This window comes from Lissotriton helveticus, chromosome 11, assembly GCF_964261635.1.
Source record: "Lissotriton helveticus chromosome 11, aLisHel1.1, whole genome shotgun sequence".
NCBI lineage: Eukaryota > Metazoa > Chordata > Amphibia > Caudata > Salamandridae > Lissotriton > Lissotriton helveticus.
In genome coordinates, this window is record NC_136072.1 from 83,205,412 (window position 1) to 83,229,182 (window position 23,771).

The following is a 23,771-nucleotide window of genomic DNA, read 5'->3' on the forward strand; positions in this document are numbered from 1 at the left end:
GCAAAAACAAACAAGCGCATAAGACTGACACAGACAAATAATGAGGAAACATTACATAACATTGATGCACCATTAACCTTCTATCTTTCACAAAAAAATAAATACAAAACATTCACAACAGCATCATAACAGTATTCCACAGCCAACAACCTCTAATACCACACACACTAACAACACTAACAACACCAACAAAGACGACACTGACACATTCATTCCCAATCAAACACTGCAGACACACAACATACAAAAACACCAAAGTTTCACAACTCAAACTATGCAATCACATCAAGAAGAACATAGAGTACAACACCAACACACTCTCAGATCTGCATTCAACTACAACCCACTTCATGACTACAGCAACAATCCACATTTACAAATTGGACACATGGACAATATCTGTACTCACTGCAACACAATTAAATGGAAGGCAGAGCCTAAAGGCCTTTGTTGATCATCAGGAAAAGTAATTCTTAACAACATTGAAGATCCACCGCCACTCATTAGACAACTACTGGATGGCACTCACACACTTTCTACTGATTTCTTAACAAACACACGCCGTTATAATACTCTATTCCAAATGACATCATTTGGTGCAAATGAAGTTAGGGAAGGAAATTTCATGCCGACATTTAAAATACAGGGACAGTTATACCACTTGATTGGAAGTATGCTGCCAATGGAAGGGAAAGCACCACAGTTCCTACAAATATATTTCCTATCTCAACAGCAACAAATAGACACACCCTCACACATGGTGCCAAATTTGAACACAGACCTTATACAACTACTAGAAGACACATTGCACCATCATAACACATACATTCGTTCACTAAAGTACAACTATGAAATGAATTTACAAGAGGAACATTTGCGCATTATTATACATGCTGATAAACGGCCAACAAATACACATGCAGGAAGATATAATGCACCAACTACCGATGAAGTTGCAGTTCTTTTAGTCAATAAGGACAAGGGACCACGCGACATTGTATTACATACCCGAGAGGGAGTATTACGCAAAGTATCTGAATTACATAGATCCTATGATCCTTTACAATACCCCATCCTATTCCCTAAAGGTGAAGATGGTTATTGTCTCAATATACCACAAAGAAACTCTGCAACAAACACAACTGTTCCATGCATGCAGTACTATGCCTATACTCTTATGGTTAGAAATACAACTTTCAATACCTTGCATTGGTTCCGCAATCTCTTCAATCAATACATTTTAGATATGATGGCCAAAATGATCACAGAAAGACTCGACTTTATCAGGCACAATCAAAAACAACTACGCTCAGACATCTACATCAATTTAAAAGATGCTGTCAATCAAGATCACAACGTACAAGCTCAAGACATTGGACAGCACGTTATTTTACCAGCTACCTTCACTGGATCACCAAGGTACATGCACGAAAAAACCCAAGATGCTATGACATACGTCAGGCACTACGGCAGACCAGATTTATTGATTACTTTCACATGCAATCCAGACTGGCAAGAAATTAAAGATCAACTGTTCCCAAAACAAAAACCATGCGATAGACATGACATAGTTGCATGGGTCTTCAATTTAAAAGTTAAAATACTAATGAAACTGTTAACACAACAGGGTATCTTTGGATCTGCTAAAGCTTACGTATTTACTATTGAATGGGAAAAGAGAGGACTACCTTCTGTACACATACTATTATGGCTTGAACCAAAAATTAATGCAGATGACGTTGATCTCATTATCTCCGCAGAGCTGCCCGATCTTATTAAGGATCCAAAACTATTTCTTATTGTCAGGAAAAACATGATACATGGTCCTTGTGGTGAACACAACATTCTTTCACCATGTATGAAAAATGGGATTTGCACCAAAAAATACCCACGCCCTCTCATTATTGAGACAGAAACTGGGGTTAACGGCTACCCCATTTATCGTAGGAGGAACACCGAACATGGTGGAAATACTGTCACAATGACGGTTAGAGGACAGGAAGTCACTGTCAATAATCAGTGGGTTGTTCCATATTCACCACTACTCTGTCGCACTTTCAATGCTCACATTAATATTGAATACTGCCAACCTGTTAAAGCCATCAAATATATTTGCAAATATATTAACAAAGGCTCTGATCAAGCAACTGCTGCTATTGAAAACAAACACAATGAAATAGACACATATCTAAATGGACGGTATATTAGCACTTCTGAAGCAGTGTGGCGCATTCTAGAGTTTCACATTCATGAACGCCATCCCACTGTCACACATCTAGCTGTGCATCTTGAAAATGGTCAAAGATTCTATTTCAATGACAAGAACATTCTACATGTAGCACAGAACCCAACGCACACAATGCTTACTGCCTTCTTCCAATTGTGTGCCACCGACAATTTTGCAAAAACATTGCTATGCCAAGAAGTACCACAATACTATACATGGTCAAAATCAAGTTTTAAACGGCGAAAACGTGGACAGCAAGTATTAGGACACCCTGGTGTAAAAAAAGACTCAGCTCTTGGTAGAATGTACACTATTCACCCAAACCAATCGGAGTGTTTCCACTTACGCATTCTTTTACAACATGTTCGCGGACCTACAGGCTTTGAGCACTCTTTTAAATGGTTAGCGGACAACTAATGCCTACCTATCAAGCAGCGTGTAAAGAACTTGGACTCATTGTAGACGAGCAACACTGGAAACATATATTAGGTGATGCTGCACTTTCACATTCCCCATCTAAACTACGTGAATTGTTTGTTACTATTCTGCTGTTTTGTAACCCATCTGATCCTCTTACTTTATGGGACCAATACAAAGATTTGTGTGAAGATATACTACACAATAGGCGTTAAGAAACAAATGATGAATCAATACCAATGAGTAATGACATATTTAACCAGGGTCTCATACTAATTGAAGACTCGGTGTATGTACTAAGTGAAAAAACTTTAAAAGATTTCAAACTGCCGCAAACAAATAGAACTATACATACACCGTACAACCATACTGATTTTGAAATCTAGACAGAGAACCTACTGCAATACGTTGCACAACATTTACCAAACTTAGTACCCGATCAAACAATAGCATACAACACCATTGTTGAAAGTGTGGAAACAAAAGATGGAAAAATATTCTTCTTAGACGCACTAGGAGGGACTGGGAAAACTTACTTAATCAACCTAATACTTGCAAAAATACGCTCTTTAGGACTATTGGCTCTGGCAGTTGCATCTTCTGGAATAGCTGCCACTTTACTAACTGGAGGTAAAACAGCACACTCCACGTTAAACTACCTTTAACTGTTTCCATTGAAAATGAATCCACTTGCTCAGTACGCAAAAACGGACCCTTAGGCACCCTGCTTCAAAAAGTGTCTCTTAATATGTGGGACGAATGTACTATGACACACCGCGCATATATAGACGCCGTACACAGAACTCTACAAGGCATTAGAAATTGTCCTACAATCATGGGTGGGGTCACTTTTGTCTTTGCAGGTGACTTCCGTCAGACTCTTCCTGTTGTACCAAGAGGAACACGTGCTGATATACTAAAAGCATGCTTAAAAGCATCACACCTATGGGACTTCGTAATAACTCTTACCTTACGCACTAACAGGAGAACACATTTAGGAGGTGTAGATAATCTCTTTGCTGATCTTTTACTACAAGTTGGTAATGGAGATTTACTCACCACAAATGATAAAATTAATATTGAAAATTTAGGGACGGCTGTCTCGAACTTACAGGAACTCATACAACATGTATACCCAGACGTTCACAATATTATAAACAAAGACTACCAATGGATTTGTGAAAGAGCTATAGTTGCGCCCAGAAACACAAGTGTCAACCACATCAATGAACACATACTACTTCAAATCCCAGGGGAAACAAAAGTATATAAATCCATTGACACAGTATTAGATACTGGAGACGCTGTACATTATCCTCAAGAATTCCTAAACTCACTTAACCCTTCGGGACTTCCACCTCATGTACTCCAAATAAAAGTTGGCATTCCATTAATCTTATTGCGAAACCTACATCCGCCAAATCTATGCAATGAAACCCGACTACAATTTAAAAGTCTTTTACCTTATGTCATTAAAGCAACTATTCTATCTGACCCTGCTGCAGGCCAGTTAGCTCACATTCCACGCATTCCCATGATACCTACAGATCTACCATTTCAATGTAAACGTTTGCAAGTCCCGATTAACATTGCCTTTGCTTCTACCATTAACAAATCGCAAGGTCAAACATATAAAGTTATAGGCATCGACTTACGAGAAGAGTGCTTCACTCATGGCCAGTTATATGTTGCTCTCTCTCGCACCGGGAATGTGCAAAATCAATTTATTCTACATCCTCATTCAAATGAAACTAAAAATGTAGTTTACCGCGAAATCTTACAATAATGACATACTTCATCTGTAACAACATTACACACTTTAGTTTTCATCCCCGGACAACGTCGGGACAGGCTGCTAGTTATTAGCATATAGAGAAGGTGCATGCGAATTACTGGATAATGATACATGTCTTACCTTCCCGTGGTTAAGATTTGTCCGGAAATGGCTGATTGAGTTAGGGTTTGAATCATACTGGACTAGACCACATAGTTTAATGCCAAGTTGCAAAGGCAAACTAAAGCGTATTTATTGGCAACTAGCAGCCTCTCCCGACGTTGTCCGGGTATGAATTGCAGTAGTATATTGTTTTTTGTAGGATTGCGTTTCGATAGCATTTCTTATCTGTGACAGGCCTGTGAAACGCTCCGATTCACAGTGCACTGCTGATGCACTTAAGAGTGCGCGTTCAGTAGTGTGTGAACTCGAGTTTCCTTACTTTATTTTTCCTTGGAATATTGTATAGCGCGAACTCGACAACATGGCATGAGCACAATTTACACTACAGAAGAACACATTCATTTGTGGTAGGCACGGGGAGACAAAGCGATTTGCCTGGAATCACAGGATGTTGAGCTGATGGCGAAATTCGAACGTAGCTCGCCAGCTCTAAAGTTCGAAATTCTAGAACTTGTGGCAGGAGGTTTGTCTAAAAGTGTATGTCGGTGCTGGTCAACAATGAGAGAGACCTGTGCATTTTTCAAATGGGTGGTGAAAAAAATATGAGTATGTTGCTGGAGATGTCGGCCGCCGTGCCACCAATGTACTTACCGGGGGAGAATAAACACCCATTATTCCGCAACTTTCTTTCCGCATACCATCACTCCGCATACTTTACGAAAGTACTATGACTCCGCAATGCCATTATAACTCAAGGCATTACATTTTATATGCTTTTACCACGCATACATTTACAACAAAATTCGTTGTAAATGCATTAATGGTAAAAGCATGTTTTTTTTTTAATGTTTGGTTAAGGTAAGTATGGGTATAGGGGTATATGTTTTGGGGTACTGCGGTATATGTTTTGGGGTGTTTGGGTAATTTAAGGGTTCAGATATAGTTTTGGGTTATGGGGTACAGGGGTAGTTTTAGGGTTTAGGGCTAGGTATGGGTTTTGGGGTACAGGGGTATTTTTAGGGTTCAGGGCTAGGTTTGGGTTTGGGGTGTAGGGGTATTTTTAGGGTTCAGGGTAGGTTTGGTTTTGGGGTACAGGGGTATTTTAAGGGTTCAGGGCTAGGTTTGGGTTGTGGGGTACAGGGGTATTTTTAGGGTTCAGGGCTAGGTTTGGGTTTGGGGTGTAGGGGTATTTTTAGGGTTCAGGGTAGGTTTGGTTTTGGGGTACAGGGGTATTTTAAGGGTTCAGGGCTAGGTTTGGGTTTTGGGGTACAGGGGTATTTTTAGGGTTCAGGGGTAGGTTTGGGTTTTGAGGTACAGGGGTAGTTATAGGGTTCAGGGCTAGGTTTGGGTTTTGGGGTACAGGGGTATTTTTGGGGTTTAGGGATAGGTTTGGGTTTTGGAGTGAAGGGTATATTTATAGGGTTAAGATGGGTTAGTGTTTAATGGTGTTGGGGTATTTTATGGAGTAAGGGTGGGTTATGATTATGGGGTGCAGGGGTATTTTTAAAGGGAGCAGGGTGGGATTAGCACACGATATGAGACATACATGAAGGGCCCCCAGCACACGCCCACAGCACAATGCAGACATGCCCACAAGGGACTGCTTTGCTGGCATGGTTCTTTTACCTTTTAAATGTATATGGTGGGCGTCTGCATAGCCTATGTCCTTCTGCTGCAACTGCCCTTTCCAACACTGTATTGGGTGTTGTGATTGGTGCTGTGGTTCCTGAGATTACCCGCCTCAAAGGTTTGGGCTCTCTCTTTATTATATTAGTATGGGTATATATTGAAGGCACTCCACTCTGACCCAAGATTAGGAAGGTTAACAAGTGAATTCCTTTCTATTAAGTTAAGTTCGAATCGTGAGGATTTCCTTGACCATATACAACCGGTCCTAGCAAGAACTCTGTATCTAAAGTTAAGATATAACACATTACAGATCAAGAGCTATACTGTAAAATGGGGGGGAAGGAGGATCTTGCCTGTTCTCTATGCACTAAACGCACTTTAGGGCCTACAAACAACTTCAAAAACATTGCACATATTTAGTTTGTTTGCCCGGCGTATGATCGGGCAAGGAGCAAATGGATTCGACCACTATGTAATTCGTTGGGATTCGGAAAACATCAAGAGGCTCTGAGGGTACTGACAACAAGTACCCTACCACACGTCATATTTGCGCTATCAAGATATTTATTCATAGTGGGTCTAATAAGGAAGAGAATGGGGCTAAAATTGTGATGTACAAATGACCAAGATATCTACTACCTTGAAACTTAGCTTGGACTGTATGAATAATTAGACATTACTCCATGTATATTTTAAAAAGGTTTTACTAAATGAAACTGGTTTACTGCAATTGCAATTTTATTGAAATCATGTAACATTTGGCTGAAACAATTTTTATTTTATGATCAATGTTTTACAATGAAATCTTTTATGGCCTTTGGCCGAAATAAAGTATTTATAGGATAAGACTGATTTATGTTGTTGTGTTCTTAAATAATCTGTAAGCCAAGTATGTAACTGGTCATTCTGAGGTGGGCAGGAATTGTGGCCAGTAAAACCACAAAGGAGAAATCCTTGATGCACTATTTCCCATGCATGGTGGAATGGGGGTTAAATGATAACAAGTGAATATTCACATTTCCTCCACTTTGGACATGTTTCCTCTGTGCAGAATCCTCCATGTAATGAGAAAACTGAGAACTTGTTGGGGTTACTCTGGAATTTACATTGAAATCAGGGGACAGAGTCTGGCGCAGATACCTATTTCCATCGCAACTTCCACATTTTGAGATAAAAAGCTATTTCATTTACTGCTTGCATACAAAAGGAACCTATTGCACCTCTCTGCTGCTTATGATAGATTCTGCTACAGCTTCCTAATCCATATGAGCTCAACATGAAAATGTGAAAGCAGCTTTCATGCCATAAATTCTATAGCAAAAAGACCTTCTTTTTTATGGAATATATTGGCATTTTCTGATGAAACCATCTACATCCATAGTTATTCCCTCTCTTTGTATTTATAATTAACATAGGAGTACCTTCTCGAAGATACCTATGACCATCTATTATCAGGAGTGCATGTTGTCCTGTTGCCTCCCAGATCTGGAAGACATGAAGATCAGCCTACTTTTCATCTTGTGACGGAGACTCCCAAGTGTGTGTTGTAGCTTATTTTTAATTAATGCAGTAAGTGGAGAAATAATGATCTTAAGGAGTACTTTCTTATTTTCCTGCATTTATTGTTTTAGGGATATACATGTTTCTTTGTGTATTGCAGACTTTTTAATCATTCTCAATAAAAAAATACTTTAATATCACAGAGTTTTACAGTTCTTAAATATAATGGCAGATGTGAAATGTACACACATCAATACAAAGAGGACAAAATAAAAAACACCATCGTAAATGTTTGAGTAGAAAAAGTGGTATATGGTGGCAAAAGGGGGTCTGACTAACATACTAAAATAATCTAATAATACAGGAAATATTGGGCTTAGTTTACAGCTTTGTTGAGTATCATCTCCAAGTACCTTGCGATTTGTGGCATGTGATTTACTGTTGTGTGCACTAAAAATAGAAAATCAATGAGCAATTTGGAAAAAAAAAAAAAGTTTCCTGTTTGTAATTGGTGGAAAGTCGGGGATGGGCAGTGTTTGGTGAATTGTGAGTGCCTGACTCAAGTTTTTTTAAATACAATCACAGACATGGTCATATGCTGACCCTTGAGGGCCACCATCCCTGTGAATGTGGCCAATCATAATGAGTTGCAATTTCTGCCCTACCTGATCAATAATATTGAGGTAGGTTGAATTGTAGCCCACTATGAATCCTTATTTTGCAAACCGTCCTCTTTGTGTATAAGGTCTGTTCTCAAAATCTGAATGGGAGCACTAAGAGAAGGAGCACATTTTGCAACCACTTTTTGAAAATTGAATCTTATTACATCTGTCCTCTAGGAGTTAAATATAACATGTTCCACGATATATCAAAAGAGGACACAAAGTACCCTGTTTGTGCAGAAAGCAATACAAGAATTTGTTGGAGCTGTACCTCTCTGTAGGATCATCACCAAACTTTTTGCCTTCACCCCTTCTGTTTTGCTGAATTTGTTTTTATTGACTTTAGGACTCTGTGCACTTTATCAATTCTTACAACCAGTGCTAAAGTGCTGGTGCTCTCACACTAAAACATGGTGCTGTTGGCTTACACCCACCTGACACATTTAATGTATTTATAAGTCCCAAGTAAAGTGAAAATACTTCTACCTAGGGCCTACAAATTGAATGCTTCTAGTGGGCCTACAGCACTTACTGTGCTATCACTTAAGTAGCCTTTTTCAACGGATGTATGATGGAGCAATGCATGCATTTATCATGCATCATTTGCCATGCAATACTTTACAATGAAATATCTTTACAGCGCATATACCTTTTCCACACATGCCTTTACACCACAAAGTAAGTATATTTTAATGTAAATACAATATATATATATATTGTATATATAGTGATGTCATTTGAGATGTCATCAATGATGCCACTGACCATGTCATGAGTAATCAATCAATCAATCAATCAATATTACCTTTATTCGGATAAAAACAACATATCCATAAAAGTACAGGTTAAAAAACATTCATGAAAAAATTATTATAGGTCTCCAGTAATACAGTACGTAATTCATAATTAGATAATCAATAAAAGACATTGAACTTAGGCATAAGATAAAGTGCATATGATTTAGCAGGGGTGCATAGAGTTATGAGTACGCACCGCTGCTTTAAAAAAAAGATCCAACTCGAAAGGTTAGATCATCATCGTTTAGAGCTAGCACCATCCCGTAGGCTGCCTTATAGTCAATAGCATGTAGAACTTTAAAGTAAGGAATCAAGAATCTTTTGGTGAGAAGTAGGTAATAAGAACAAAAAAATAAAAAGTGCAGCATTGATTGTTTATGTTGGTTATTACAGGGACAGGGTAGGCTATAGAGGTTGGTAGTAAAACCCACAGGAAATGATAACAAATATTTCATAGTGTCAGTCCTTAGCCGGAAAAGTAAGCCCATTTCCCAGCAGTCATTTGTTTTGAACAAATATCTAGGTACCGCCGGGGTTGCATTCTCAATTTGCATGTATCTGGCCACTGAGTTTTTTTTGCATTCAGTAGCTAGTCTTACTTTTTAATACAATGCATATAGGGTCTTTTGAAGGGATTTTCTACTCATAAAGCTAAGGTCTGAAGGATTTAAAAATACGCGTTCCAAGTTCACACTAGCTAAACTTTTGTGAACTGCGGCCAACCATGGTATGTCCATCCCCATGTCACATTTCAAACAATCTAGGATTATCTGTCTTGTCAACGATGCTGCAGGATTTTTCCAGATTCTCAACCAAAATAAGGTTGGACGAGCCTGTAGTGTAGTTCCTATTATCCCAATAGGCTCTGCGCATTGGAATAATACCTTCAATAGTATAGGCCTAGACCAGACGTTAACTAGTTCTTCTATTGTCGATATTAGACTTAAAGTTTTGGGTTTGCCAGCTAGCTCAGAGTTCACTAGAAACTTTCTCGAATAGGCAAGGAGGAGTTGAACCTCCCTGGATAGACAAGAAGGGATTTAGTTTCTGACAACCATAGAACATGACAACTTTGCTCTCCCCTAATCAAGAGTGTATCTCTAGAGTCGTGTGAAAACAAAAGACAACTTATTTTACTCAGTCAGTACGTGCATTCTTAGTTTCACCAGATTGTAGAGAAAAGGAAGAGACGGGCGTGTTCAATAAAAGATGTTATTTATTGATCAGTCTCTTTTCTCGTACAAGAGAAATGGATCGATATTATCGCAATACTTATGATTAAGTAAAGTGCATACAATAAAAGCAGAAGTATAAAATAATACTGTAAAACATTTATATGGTTTCTAAGCCATATGGTGGTTTAAAATGGATAAAATAGATACATACATATAAACATTTGACTAATCGTACTCAACTGGTGCTTCTAACTACGCCTACCCCAGTGTACCTGACCTAAGCCTAATACGTGGGCGGGAATAGAAAGTAGCAGTTTAAATTAAGTTTGTTTTGCCAAGTGACTGACTCAAGAATTCTCTGCAAGGGGTTATTCAGTTCTGTACCTTGAATCTAGGATGGTTGAGGGATGGTATCTCTCGTCTTTGGTCTCGATATTCCAGGCTGCCTGCAAGGGCTGCTTGGAAGCGCCGGAGCTGGATTTCTCGGCAGGAGAAAGCAGCGTCTCGTTCTCAGCGCGTCAGGAAGGCGGGGCTGCGCCAGCGGGGTCCGCTCTGTGTTGGGCTTCGGCAAGTCTGGCTGCTCCGATCTCGTCACCACCGCGTGTGTTTGCTTAAGGCAATATCGGTAATATTTATACCTGTAAGGTGCCGAGATTGACGTAAGGATGGACATAGATACGTCAATAAGGATGTCATACGAACTGGTCGTTAGCACATTCTTTTGCTGAAGTTCTCGGTGAAATCAAAACAATGGCCGCAGGGTTTTTCCCAGGTTGTCATAGGTTTGATTTGTTTTGAGAACTCCGTATGCCTTATCAGGGGCTGGAGGAATATTGCTTGCCTAATTAGATGGCAAGCGTTATGACCTAATCAGATAACGCGTTCCTGTGCTGTGGTGTGGCTTAATCAGATAACGGTTTCTGCATCATGGGATGGCTGCTAGTTAACTTGTTAACCAGAACAGGGTCAGGAATAGGGGGATCGATACAGAACCTATAGGAATACATCACACCCACTCCACGCTAACTATGGCCATATTTACGAATCTAGGCATAGTAAAACATACTGTAGAGTATCTTGTATACCTTACCACCCCAAAATACATATAATGCATTTCGAAATTATGTAATAATAACAAAAAAAAGTCACATGTACTATATGCACTCAAGCTGTAGAATAATGCTAAAGTAATCACGCATATGTATACATTATTACTAATTCGTATATGAGAATTACACATGAAATGGCTCTTAATACAGAAAAAAGGTTCGAGACCACTTCATCACAGAATAAAATTAATTATGAACATACCAGCGGGCAGCTAATGCCTATAAAGTTTCTAAAAAATAGAAATTTAGTTCTCTAAGAATAGTTCTTACTTTAAGCAGAAGATAAGTGTCCCGAAAAATCGTAAGAATATTTTGGGGCTGCTGAAAAAATTGCTGTCCGTGAACTGGAGGGAAAATTGTTCATGCTACTTTATCATTAAAGTTGAAGGCCAAATTCAGAGTGTTGGAACGCCGTGTGCTAGCTTGCTCAAAAGTCGTTATTTCTGCTCTGGTGAGAACATCATATCATTGAGACTGTCGAAAAAGCTGTCAACAGCTTCCTGTGAAAGTTCCACTAACTCGGGAAAAGATGTAACCATGCATTCGTGTGCATGATTGTCTCCATTGACGTTTTGATTAGTATTGCTGACAGAAGGTCGTACCTGATCGATGCTGCTTTCATCTTGAACTTCACTACCCCTCAATCGTAGTGGTGAAGTTTCCACGAATGCCGTCATCAGGATTGGCAGCCGTTGAGGGCAGCACAATGCATGAGCTGTTACCGGACCCAACAATGTTTCTGCATCCATTGGCGCATCTGATTGTAGCGTCAGACAGGTGTCCAACACGCATTCTTCTCCGCACAGCAAGCACCTTAATACAGGTAAAAGACAACGATGCCAAATTGGTCGAAATGAAAGAAACCAAGTCATGTTTAGGTCTCTAAGCCGGGAAAGTCCCAGGACTTTTGATATCCGGTCCCGGTATCCAATGGCTCGGATTGTTTCTTCCCTTGTCGCAGGTGTTTTGTCTGTGACATGGTTTGCCATAACGAAATATAAGGACCAAGAATAGGATTCCTGCAATTAGTCCCAAAATGAGGGGAAGTCCGCCAAAAATCGAATGGACGAAGTCTGGAAAAATACCCAGTATGGCTTTGAATGGTGTTAATGCCATCGAAAATACTGTCTTAAATACATTTGAGACTCCACTGGTATCAGAAATATTTAAGATTTCATTCAGGATTTCTGCGAAATGTATGGGGGAATTAGTTGATAGCAATGAGTGAATCTCTGCAGTCGTCCTTGCGACTAGGAGATCATACGTTTCTTTTGATGACGTGAGCCTGGTCGGCGTCTGAAGAAGCACTGTTTTCATTCTGCTTAAAGTATTAATTCGAATAGAAGTAATTTTCAAGTTAGGCCATGACCTTGCCTCCCTGTCTGGAAAGGAGCTGGGGAACAATAAGCGTCCACAGCACATGACCTTCGCAGTCGTAGTTATGAGATAAGGAATCCCGGGCAGAAGACTACAACATCTGCGATCCACAAGTAGAATGTAACTCCCGTTATAGAGTCTTTTAAAGAATGGTTCTATCTCTGTTGCAGGTGCGCCTAGCTGGTGACATGAAAGGTTATTTGAGTTCCCTTCACAGGCTCCATGCAAACTAATTCCATCACACAGAAGTGTACCGCTTAGTGACATCGCACAATTATTGCCACTAAGAAACACTTTCTGTCCTTTATTACTGACACATGCATGTGAATAGGGCAAGTTCCATGTTGACTTAATGTACCCTTTTCCCAATTTTTCGTACATGCCAGCCTGTATATATTTTTGGCAGTATTGAAACCTGAAAGTAGATATTGGAATATTAATTATCCCATGTATTATCCATTCAATGACAGGTCGTTCTGACATTGTCAATGGTAATCTCTCGAGTTTCTCAATGCTCAGGATTGTATAATCAGCACCCTTCTGTGCCATACTGATTTGTTTATCAGTAAGGTTAAAGATATTGAATAGTGACGTTGTGTTAATTAAACGCCAAGGCACATAGCCTGAACGCAGATTTTGTAACGTCCAGCCAAGCTGTACAATAGAACGCAATTGAGACTGACCGTGTTGTAACAACAGTAAGTCTTGCGATATTATGTCGATTGCTGAAGACACAATGCTGTCCAATGAAAAGATTCTGGAGGACAGAGTCATTAACCCATTGTCCACTACAGAAAGTGATTTTTCCAAATTAATACGGTCAATTTCCCGTATACTTTCTGCTGTCTCAATTTGAGTTATCTTCCAGGCCTCGTTGTAAGCTGCATATACAGAGGCTGCTATGAAGCGTTTTTGACGCTGTTTGCGCGGTCCCATAATGAAATCACGCAAGTCAGCACCATCAGTAAGTAAAGTTAGGTGTTGCTTAATTTCTGTCAGTGTGGAAGTTTGTAGCCATTGGAGGCAGAGTTTGCCCACACTGTAGGTGGTAATGATCCCTGGGTGTTGTCTTTGGGAATATCTAGGGTCTGGCCTGGTCAATGTGAACCCCTGTATTTTGTTCAGGAATCTGTCTTGACAGTTATTAGTATCTGTGGGCCAGATCAACCATTGTTTCCAATCAGGATGTGTTGTGTTTTGGTTTAATATATAGTTTACGTGTATCTCTTCATCTGTAGAGCTATTGCTGTTCATAGTTGGCTTTGGAATAGACGGTTTATTTAAGTCTTTGATTTTGGCTAGGCCAAGACAGGTAGTTTGTTGAACAGTGTCATTCAAAAATATAATTTGTTCTGGGATCATGCAGGCTCTAAACAATGATTCTATACCTTGTACTTGCCATTCTTTTGTACCCCAAACACTTTTTACTTCAACATTTTTGTCCCAATAATCAAAACCAAATGTATTCATTTGTTCAAAAAACGAGTCAGAATATATCAATTTCGTGTTTGTAAGCATGGTTTTGTTCCTGTCTTATTTGACAATTTGAAATAAAATGTTTCAGCATTACTTGTGTTGAACCCTGAAAAGTATGAATATTTGTCATAAAAGGTTCTTGAGCTTCCTTTTGGAGGGGTTGCACAATGTTCCCATTGATTATAATTTAAAACATTTCTAGGTTGTGCCGATTTATGTAAAAAATGGTTACCATAGTGGTTGTAACAGTACATACTATCATAATTAGACGAACCCTGCAAATAATCATGTTTGGTAAATTTAGCAGACATCACTAGGTCAGACATCATATCATTAATACTTTCAAAGTCCCAATCATCAGCAAATGAGCTTGGTTTTACAAAGTCACTCAACGAGATCTTGATTTGGTGTGGATATTTCAGGATTTCAACCGGACCATAAATTTCATAGTCAGTGTTGTCCCATGCTACCCCACCCGGTATAGGATTGGCTGTGAAGTTGACTGAAGAAAGTTCTCTTTTCTCGACGTGTGAAGACGTGTGTGGCTTGAGGATCAAGTTGATTTTCTGGCTTGCTGTGTCCATTTTAGCATATTTTCCCTCAATGAAGCGTCCCAAGCATAGTATCATGATGAGCCAAAGTATGAAGATAAATGCACCAAAGGCCACCCAAAATTCAATCCATGGAGAAATCAGATAGGTTTCTTTCAAAAGTTCCTTAGCTTTATCATTAAAAGTTTTTGTTGATGGCTGTGTCTTTGATTCACTGAGGTCTTCAGAGGAATCATCGAAGTTTATGAAGTAGCCGGACGCTGTTCTGTCAATTGTTCCAATTGCTTCAGGATTACTGTTTCTTGCAGCTTCAGCATATTCATTTGTTACTTCATTGTAGGTTGGTGTGTCTCTACTAAATGTTTTTATTTGGGTTTTTAGAGGTCTGAGTTCCAATGCATTGTTGCATAATCCTTGTTGTTGTTCTGTAGGCGTTTTGAATGTGATTAGCCTCTTAGTTTGGACCTCTGTATTTGTAGCAAACCTTGGTGTTCTACTACTTATCGGGAGTCCACTTGGCCTACTGTTTGTTATCGGCCACATGATTGTGGTTTTACCAGGTCATTGGATACAACTCGGTTCTCCTTTTTACCAGCAAGTGGCGGCAGTACAACTGATCTTGTCCCGTTGATAGACAAGACAGGAACTGCTTTCCTGTAAGAAGGCCCAAATTCATTCTTTACCGCGATCTTTTCTCTGACTAGATCCCCGACTTTTGGAATCCAGACAGGTCTTGCTGGGACAGGTGGTGTTTCTTCAGTGGTTGTTGGCTGCTGTTTCAACTTTATGTTGCTCAGGTCTTTTCTTGTTTCGTTTAAGTCCTGCAAAATAGCCAAACGATCTTTGATATCAAAGCATTTTTCTTTCACCACTGAAGTCTGACTGTCAAGATCTAAGACCATCATCCTAGTCCCAAACAACAATTCGTACGGACTGAATCCCTTCAGAGAATTTCTTGGCAGGTTGTTTAGACTACGTTGGACACTTATTAGATGTTTGACCCACCCAGCTCCCGAACCTAATATCCTTTCTGTTATAGATAGCTTTATGCCTTGGTTTTTTCTTTACACCATCCTGTATCCCTCAGGAAGGAAGTGAGAAGAATCCCGCTTCGCTATGCTCATTTGGCCATGCTTCCCCACAAGCTTGAGGGCTAAGTGAAAACATTGGTCAAACGTAGCATGCTCCTAGCGTATATGCCATTTAGACTCGCAAATCTTTGTATAACAGTCCCGACGTCAGCCGAGTGCTGGGGTCTACATTATAAGTGGAAACTAGTCTTTGTTTGTTAATGGGACGCATTATTTACACTGGTTTTACTGATTATTGTTTAGCCCTTATTGAGTGAAACGCCATGGTATTACCCCGTCCCTCTCGCCGCTGCGATCTCTGTTGCAGCCCGGGCATTTTTTTACAAAAATGTGATGCTGCAGGCTCATGCCTGGCCACCAGTACACTGATTGTAGTTCTTCCAGAGAATCTTTTAGTTTGAGATGACTAAGACCCTCACCTATATGTGCGTCTACAATTAACAAAGTTCTCCTGTCCATGTTTGGAATTACTCTATCCCCCACTCCAGGGATTCGAGCAAAAGGAACGGAGTTTGCATCGATTATGTATGTATATTTGAGTGGGTAATTGATCGGTAACGCTGAGCAGTCGCCTTTTGATGACGTTTTCACCGCCAGCACTGTCTCACCGTCAATTATTTCACTGTACGCTTTTTTCTAGCTACGGAAGCCGATTTAGTTGCTACCGCTGTGGCTGTCTCAGCCAATGAATTCCCTGCAACGTGAACGCCATCACGCTGATGACTCAGTGAGTGTATCACGTGAGTCTTTGGTAGTTCTTTCTTTAACAGAACTATTTGTTTCCAAAGCAGTTTTTGCTGTATTGTTGCACCTGTGTCATCTTTGTAACCGTTTTGAATCCATTTCTGCAAATCATTGTTATATGATTTGACGCAGTAATATGAATCGGACACTATAAGTGTCGGGAATTCGCGATCTGCATTATCTAGCGCCATTTTCAATGCTATTATTTCAGTTTGTTCTTCTGAATTAGTTTCTACTGAGTGAGTTTTTATTAGCAGAGGTCTCAGTTTCCCTCCGTGCCACACTTCTTTTGTGATTTCACATGTGGGGTTATATGCTTGTTCTCCCCACCCTGGAGGTTGAGCATGACCGTCTGTATAGATTATACAGGCGTACTGTCGTAATGGCAGAATGTCGATTGGCAGAGGGAATGTTCTTTCATATTCTAGATTTTTTAATTCCTTTAGTTCTGGATCAAAGTAGTATTTTACTCTGTCCGTTGTAATTGAATTCACCCATTGTATCCATTCCGGATTCAATGCTGTTGTTGGTAAATTACACGGTGTTGTTAATGCCTCAAAAGCTGATTCTGCTGTTCTGACTGTGATACGTCTACCGTCAGCTTTATCTTTTTCTCTAGTTATTGCTGTTTGAACTGCATGAACAATGTTTTCTTTAATGCTGAACTTCTTTTCAGCTTCTGTGTACAAGTGTGTTTTGAATGCAATCGGTACCTTTTCTCCCTCATTGGAGGTCAGGTATGTGAATCCGCATCTTCCTGGGATGACTCGAATCACAAGATTGCGTGTGTTATCACGTGTTTCTAATTTTGTTTTAATTAACATGTCTGTTTGTAAGGATCTCAGAATTTCTGTGTGTATCTGAGTCCAATTGGTTCTTTTAAAATCTGGTTTTATTAGATCATAAAGGGGTTTGACCCTTTCTGCGTAATTTGCAATGTATGTTCTTCCGAAATTTAGGAAGCCTAGAATTGACTGTAGGTTTTTTAGTGTTCTAGGAGCTTGGAGTACAGTACATTTCTCTAGGAAATTGTCAGCCAGGCTTTTGCCTTCACTTGATAATTCATATCCTAAGAACAGGACAGTTAGATGGGCAATTCTAGATTTTTTAAAGTTGAATTTGTAACCCTCTGCAGCGAACCCAAGTATTATGGTGTTCACTCTCTTCAAGTGAGTATCCAAGTCATCATCTGTTAGGTATATGTCGTCGACATAAGATAATGCTTCGTCATCATATGTTTGTAGTAACTCTGTTACTCTCGCTGAGAATAATCCTGGGCTGTTCTTGTACCCCTGGGGTAACCGACAGAATTGTTTGTGAGCGCCATTTATTGAGAACGCGGACAAGTATCTGCTCTCTGGTGCTATATTCTGACAAAAGAATCCATTAGAGATGTCTAATGTTGTTTTGTATTTTTTGCGCACTATGTTATTCATTAGTGCTGCACTATGCGAGTTTTGTACTGCAAAAGTTTTGCAACATGAGTTAAGGTGTCTGTAATCCAAAACTAGACGATATGAGTTGTCTGGTTTGGAGACAGGAAACAAAGGGTTGTTCATTTGTGAGGTGCAAGTTTCAATCACCCCCTGGTATTCAAGTTGATCTAGGATCTCTTTTACCTGTTTTTTAGCTTCTTGCTTAATTGGGTACTGTCTCTGTGCAGTAGGTTGTGATTTTAACTGGATTTTGTGAGGAGCAGAGTCCTCATCCCATCCTACATGATTTTTATATAAAGCAGGAGCTTGAGCTACTGCCCACTTCCTAGCAAGTGTGTATTTTTTATGAATTGGAATATGATTTGAGAAGGCAGGCATAATTATTTCTTCGCCATGAGGGCACTCCCTGACAAACTCGGGTGGCCAGTCTTGTTCAGCTAGAAGGATGTCATAGCCCTTGGAGAGATTATCCCAAAATAGGCCCCTTATTTTTCTTGTCTTATCCCCTTCTATACGTAAAGTTATTTCATATATTTTGTGAGGTTTGCTAACTCTGGTGTCTGCAGTTTCCACTTGAAGGTATTCATTCGTGTCCACTGTCTCCAGATGAATCATAAGGACTTTGCAAGCTATGCTCACTTCTGCTGCGCTGTCTAGCATTGTCTGAGCCCATTCTCCGTTTTTCAGTTGTGTCCTCAGTATTCTCGGCATTGTTGATTACTAAAATACTGGCTACCTTCTTTTTTGGAAATTGTAATTTCCTATTTAGATGAGCAGGGGCCATATGTATCATCAAACTATTTTGCATTTCCTAAATAGCGAATTTTAAGGAATCGCTATTTAGGAAATGCAAAACGGTATGTATGTACAAAATCCCTTTTCAATAGCGATTCCTTAGCATTCCTAATTTGCGATTAGCAAATTGCTAATCGCAAATTACCCATTCATTTCCATAGGCCAGGAGGCCCATAGGAATGAAAGTGCAATTTGCGATTAGCAATTTGCTAATCGCAAATTAGGAAATTTTCCAAGGGTGCAGGGGTGTCTCAAGAACACCCTGCTGCACCCCTGAAAAAGACATTTGGGGGCATATGGCGCGCATACATACCCTAAGGGCATGTATGGGCGTCATATGGCACCTTTTGTTTTTTAGAAAAAAGCTTTTTGAAAAGAATTCACAAATTACCACCAACTAGAAGTTGGTGGTAATTTGCGAATACTTAATGGCATTTTTTGCATATTTTTTGTTTGATACATTGCATTTAAGGAATCGCAAAATTTGCGATTCCTTAAGTGCAATCGCAAAATAAGGAATAGCAAATGTTGCTATTCCTTATTTTGCATCAAACATGTTTGATACATACCATTTGTCTAATTAGCATTCGCAAAGGCCGAAATTCGCAGAATTTCGGCCTTTGCGAATGCTAATTAGCTTGATACATGTGGCCCCAGGTTCCTTGTCTTTGGACTTGACGTGCTCTTCCCTGTGTTCTGATCGTCCTCTTCTTTCCGATTTCTGCGAGGAAGTCTGAAAAGATTGAGAGGGACGTGTATCAATTTCTTGATATCTATCAGGCTTCTTTATATTATCCCTATTTCTAAGATTGTATTTTTTCCCAGAGGGCTCACTTTGGGGAGACCTGCGTCCTTGGTTCGGAGATCTTTCTCTCCGCCGAGGAGACCTTCCTCTGGACTGGAATTTCTTTTCTTTAGGATTGGATTGTTTGTTTCCATCCCAGCTCTTTTTTTGTGTTGTTAAATTATTTTAAAAAAAAACTTTTTCAGGACTTTCAATCAGTTGGGGTTTTACTGGTATTCCACCTAAACTATCTCTACCTAGTTCCTCATAGGATTTTTCTATAATTCTGGCAATTTCAGCTGGTTGGTCTGCTATATCTGTTTCTTTTAACCTTTGGCGGGTCGCCACGTTTGCTGCTTCTCCCTTTATATTGGCTAGTAATATAGCAGAGACCTGCTTGAAGTCTTTCAGTAATTTCATACCAAGAGTTAAAGCGGGTTCTGGACCGTATTCATCTTGAATTTGTTTTAGCACATCTGGTATTACCGAGATGGATGGAACACCATGCGTTTTTGTGTAAATGGAAGCAAAGACTGTACCCCAAGTGTCACAGTCCTCCACGTGTGGTGCGATTCCCATTGGAAGACAGATAGTCAGAATCCTGTGTTTTTCTAACGGGGTGGTGTCTTGAAACACCGCCTCTATTTGGGTGATTTTTTGTGCTAACCAGAATGGTATTTGTTCCCGTTTAGCTGGTACTTTACCTAGGCAGGACTGTATGTTCTGTGGTGTAATTTTATTTGTGTTCCCCTGATGAGGGGTCAGCTGTTAAATTTTAATTGCTGGTTGGATTGTTGAAGTCCGCATTATATATTGGACTAATTGTCTATGTACTTTTATTAATTGTTTTAGTTGTATTAAAAGATCTGCTGCAGACATTCCTTCGATGTCTGGATGTGGTGTGTATCCGGCTAGGACCGGCCATGTTGCTCCTGGTCTACCTAATGGACCGAGCCTGGTGATGTGATTATTATGTTTTAGGGCGCCATTAAACAAGAGCAGGTGCTCTTGGAATTTAAGTGGTACTTCCACCTCCTCGAAAGGAGTGTACTCATTAGGAGGTTCCTCTGTTTTGTAATAGTGGAAGTGCTTTGTTACAGCGTTTGCTGCTGGAAAGTGTATCCATGAATAGAACACCTCTGTCTGCCGATATTCGTGTGCCTCTATTACGAATATGACTGTGCCACCTCTAGGTGTCAGTCCATTTTCTATAAGTTTTAAAGTTACAGATTTTCTTATATTGACCGGGATGAGTATTATCTCCGGGTCTGCATCTTGCATAGTATTATCAGCTGCTACGAGTTCAGCTGCTATTCTAGCTGTCTCTCTTTCTTCTTCACTGTCTACCATTTTACCGACAGGAAGGTTTTACCGTTTGTTTGCAGATCAGGTTTCTTATGGAAACAAAGATTAGATGCACAATATTTTGGAACAGTGTATCCTTCAACGTTGATTGAACCAAGAACCATACATAGGAGTTTCCTCCTGCGAGGTTTGGCGGATATTACCTTTCACCCACTCCAGACGTCTTTGGAGTATTATGGGAAAAAAGGGGTCTGAGTGAAAAAGCACGACTGAGTTACTCTAATGTCTTGCGTTAGTTTTATCGCCTTTCCAAACGTTTGGGCGCCATGTAGTGTAGTTCCTATTATCCCAATAGGCTCTGCGCATTGGAATAATACCTCCAATAGTATAGGCCTAGACCAGACGTTAACTAGGTCTTCTATTGTCGATATTAGACTTAAAGTTTTGGGTTTGCCAGCTAGCTCAGAGTTCACTAGAAACTTTCTCGAATAGGCAAGGAGGAGTTGAACCTCCCTGGATAGACAAGAAGGGATTTAGTTTCTGACAACCATAGAACATGACAACTTTGCTCTCCCCTAATCAAGAGTGTATCTCTAGAGTCGTGTGAAAACAAAAGACAACTTATTTTACTCAGTCAGTACGTGCATTCTTAGTTTCACCAGATAGTAGAGAAAAGGAAGAGACGGGCGTGTTCAATAAAAGATGTTATTTATTGATCAGTCTCTTTTCTCGTACAAGAGAAATGGATCGATATTATCGCAATACTTATGATTAAGTAAAGTGCATACAATAAAAGCAGAAGTATAAAATAATACTGTAAAAACATTTATATGGTTTCTAAGCCATATGGTGGTTTAAAATGGATAAAATAGATACATACATATAAACATTTGACTAATCGTACTCAACTGGTGCTTCTAACTACGCCTACCCCAGTGTACCTGACCTAAGCCTAATACGTGGGCGGGAATAGAAAGTAGCAGTTTAAGTTAAGTTTGTTTTGCCAAGTGACTGACTCAAGAATTCTCTGTAAGGGGTTATTCAGTTCTGTACCTTGAATCTAGGATGGTTGAGGGATGGTATCTCTCGTCTTTGGTCTCGATATTCCAGGCTGCCTGCAAGGGCTGCTTGGAAGCGCCGGAGCTGGATTTCTCGGCAGGAGAAAGCAGCGTCTCGTTCTCAGCGCGTCAGGAAGGCGGGGCTGCGCCAGCGGTGTCCGCTCTGTGTTGGGCTTCGGCAAGTCTGGCTTCTCCGATCTCGTCACCACCGCGTGTGTTTGCTTAAGGCAATATCGGTAATATTTATACCTGTAAGGTGCCGAGATTGACGTAAGGATGGACATAGATACGTCAATAAGGATGTCATACGAACTGGTCGTTAGCACATTCTTTTGCTGAAGTTCTCGGTGAAATCAAAACAATGGCCGCAGGGTTTTTCCCAGGTTGTCATAGGTTTGATTTGTTTTGAGAACTCCGTATGCCTTATCAGGGGCTGGAGGAATATTGCTTGCCTAATTAGATGGCAAGCGTTATGACCTAATCAGATAACGCGTTCCTGTGCCGTGGTGTGGCTTAATCAGATAACGGTTTCTGCATCATGGGATGGCTGCTAGTTAACTTGTTAACCAGAACAGGGTCAGGAATAGGGGGATCGATACAGAACCTATAGGAATACATCACAAGCCTTAACATAATCTTCTATATATGGGAGATTAAGTTCACTATGGGTAGCATACTTGGATGAGGAGATGGGTGCACCCAGGATTTTACGACAAAATCTGTTCTCTTCACCCTGGATGCAGCCACTGGTAGTGTGCCCCAGACTTCCGCACCATAGGTTGCGACTGGTATACATTGAAGTCTATAGATCTTAACAGTAGAGGGCACCACCTCAGCAATCCCTGGTTTTGGAAGCCCAAGTATGGTATTAATAGAATTAGTGAACTTCCTCCTACAATAGGCCACATGGTCATTCCACAGTCCATTGGATGAGAATACCATACCGAGGTATGGGAAAGTGCGAGTGCTTAATAATTGATTTGAGTTTAAAACTATTGAAGAGTTAAAACACTTTTTAGACCCACACGCCATTAAAAAATATTTTTTTTAATTAGTACATAAGTCTAAGGCTGCCATAAACTCTACAAAGCCATGAACCAGGACTCGTAAAGCTTTTGGAGTACGCCGCATCAGTACTGCATCGTCAGCATATAACAATGCAGGGATTTTGTTACCATTAATAAGTGGGACATTCTGGGTTAGAGTCACTAGAGACTTATTTAAATCATTGATATATAAAAGAAATAGGAGGGGGGACAGGACACAACCCTGCCTGACCCCCCTGCCATCTTCAATGGCTTTGGAGACCTCGCTGTCCCTGCTGATGCGTACCCTGCTTATAGATCTTTATGTAAATAAGCTAAAAAAGATACCAATGACTCCTCAAGTCCATAAATTAGAAGGGTTGACCACAGCCGAGATCTATTAACAAAGTCGAAGGCCGACGTGAGATCCATAAATGCCAGGTATACAGGTGTTTTCTTGACTACATTATGTTTACTAATGATCAAATTGAGGTTAAGGCATTGTTCCACAGTTCCACAGTTGCTCCTAAACCCCAATTGACACGAATGTAAAACCTGGCCTTCTTCAGCCCATGACTTAATCCTATTATAAAGTACCCTACCTAAAATTTTCAAAGCATTATCGATCGGGGAGATCGGCCTGTAACAGCTCGGATTCGACCGGTCCCCCTTCTTAAAAATTGGTACTATGATACTGGAGGACCAAGTTTGGGGTG

General features: G+C 40.1%; 1 protein-coding gene across 1 annotated transcript in view; it reads left to right on the plus strand.

The window, feature by feature from the left end:
* The first annotated feature begins 1,249 nt into the window (after positions 1–1,249).
* The window catches only part of LOC144790727 (uncharacterized), a 58,241-nt gene continuing 35,719 nt past the window's right edge, over positions 1,250–23,771 (plus strand). The window contains exon 1 of the mRNA XM_078665442.1: positions 1,250–2,532. Within this exon, the coding sequence (XP_078521568.1) occupies positions 1,250–2,532 (1,283 nt within the window). The remainder of the gene's footprint in view (positions 2,533–23,771) is intronic.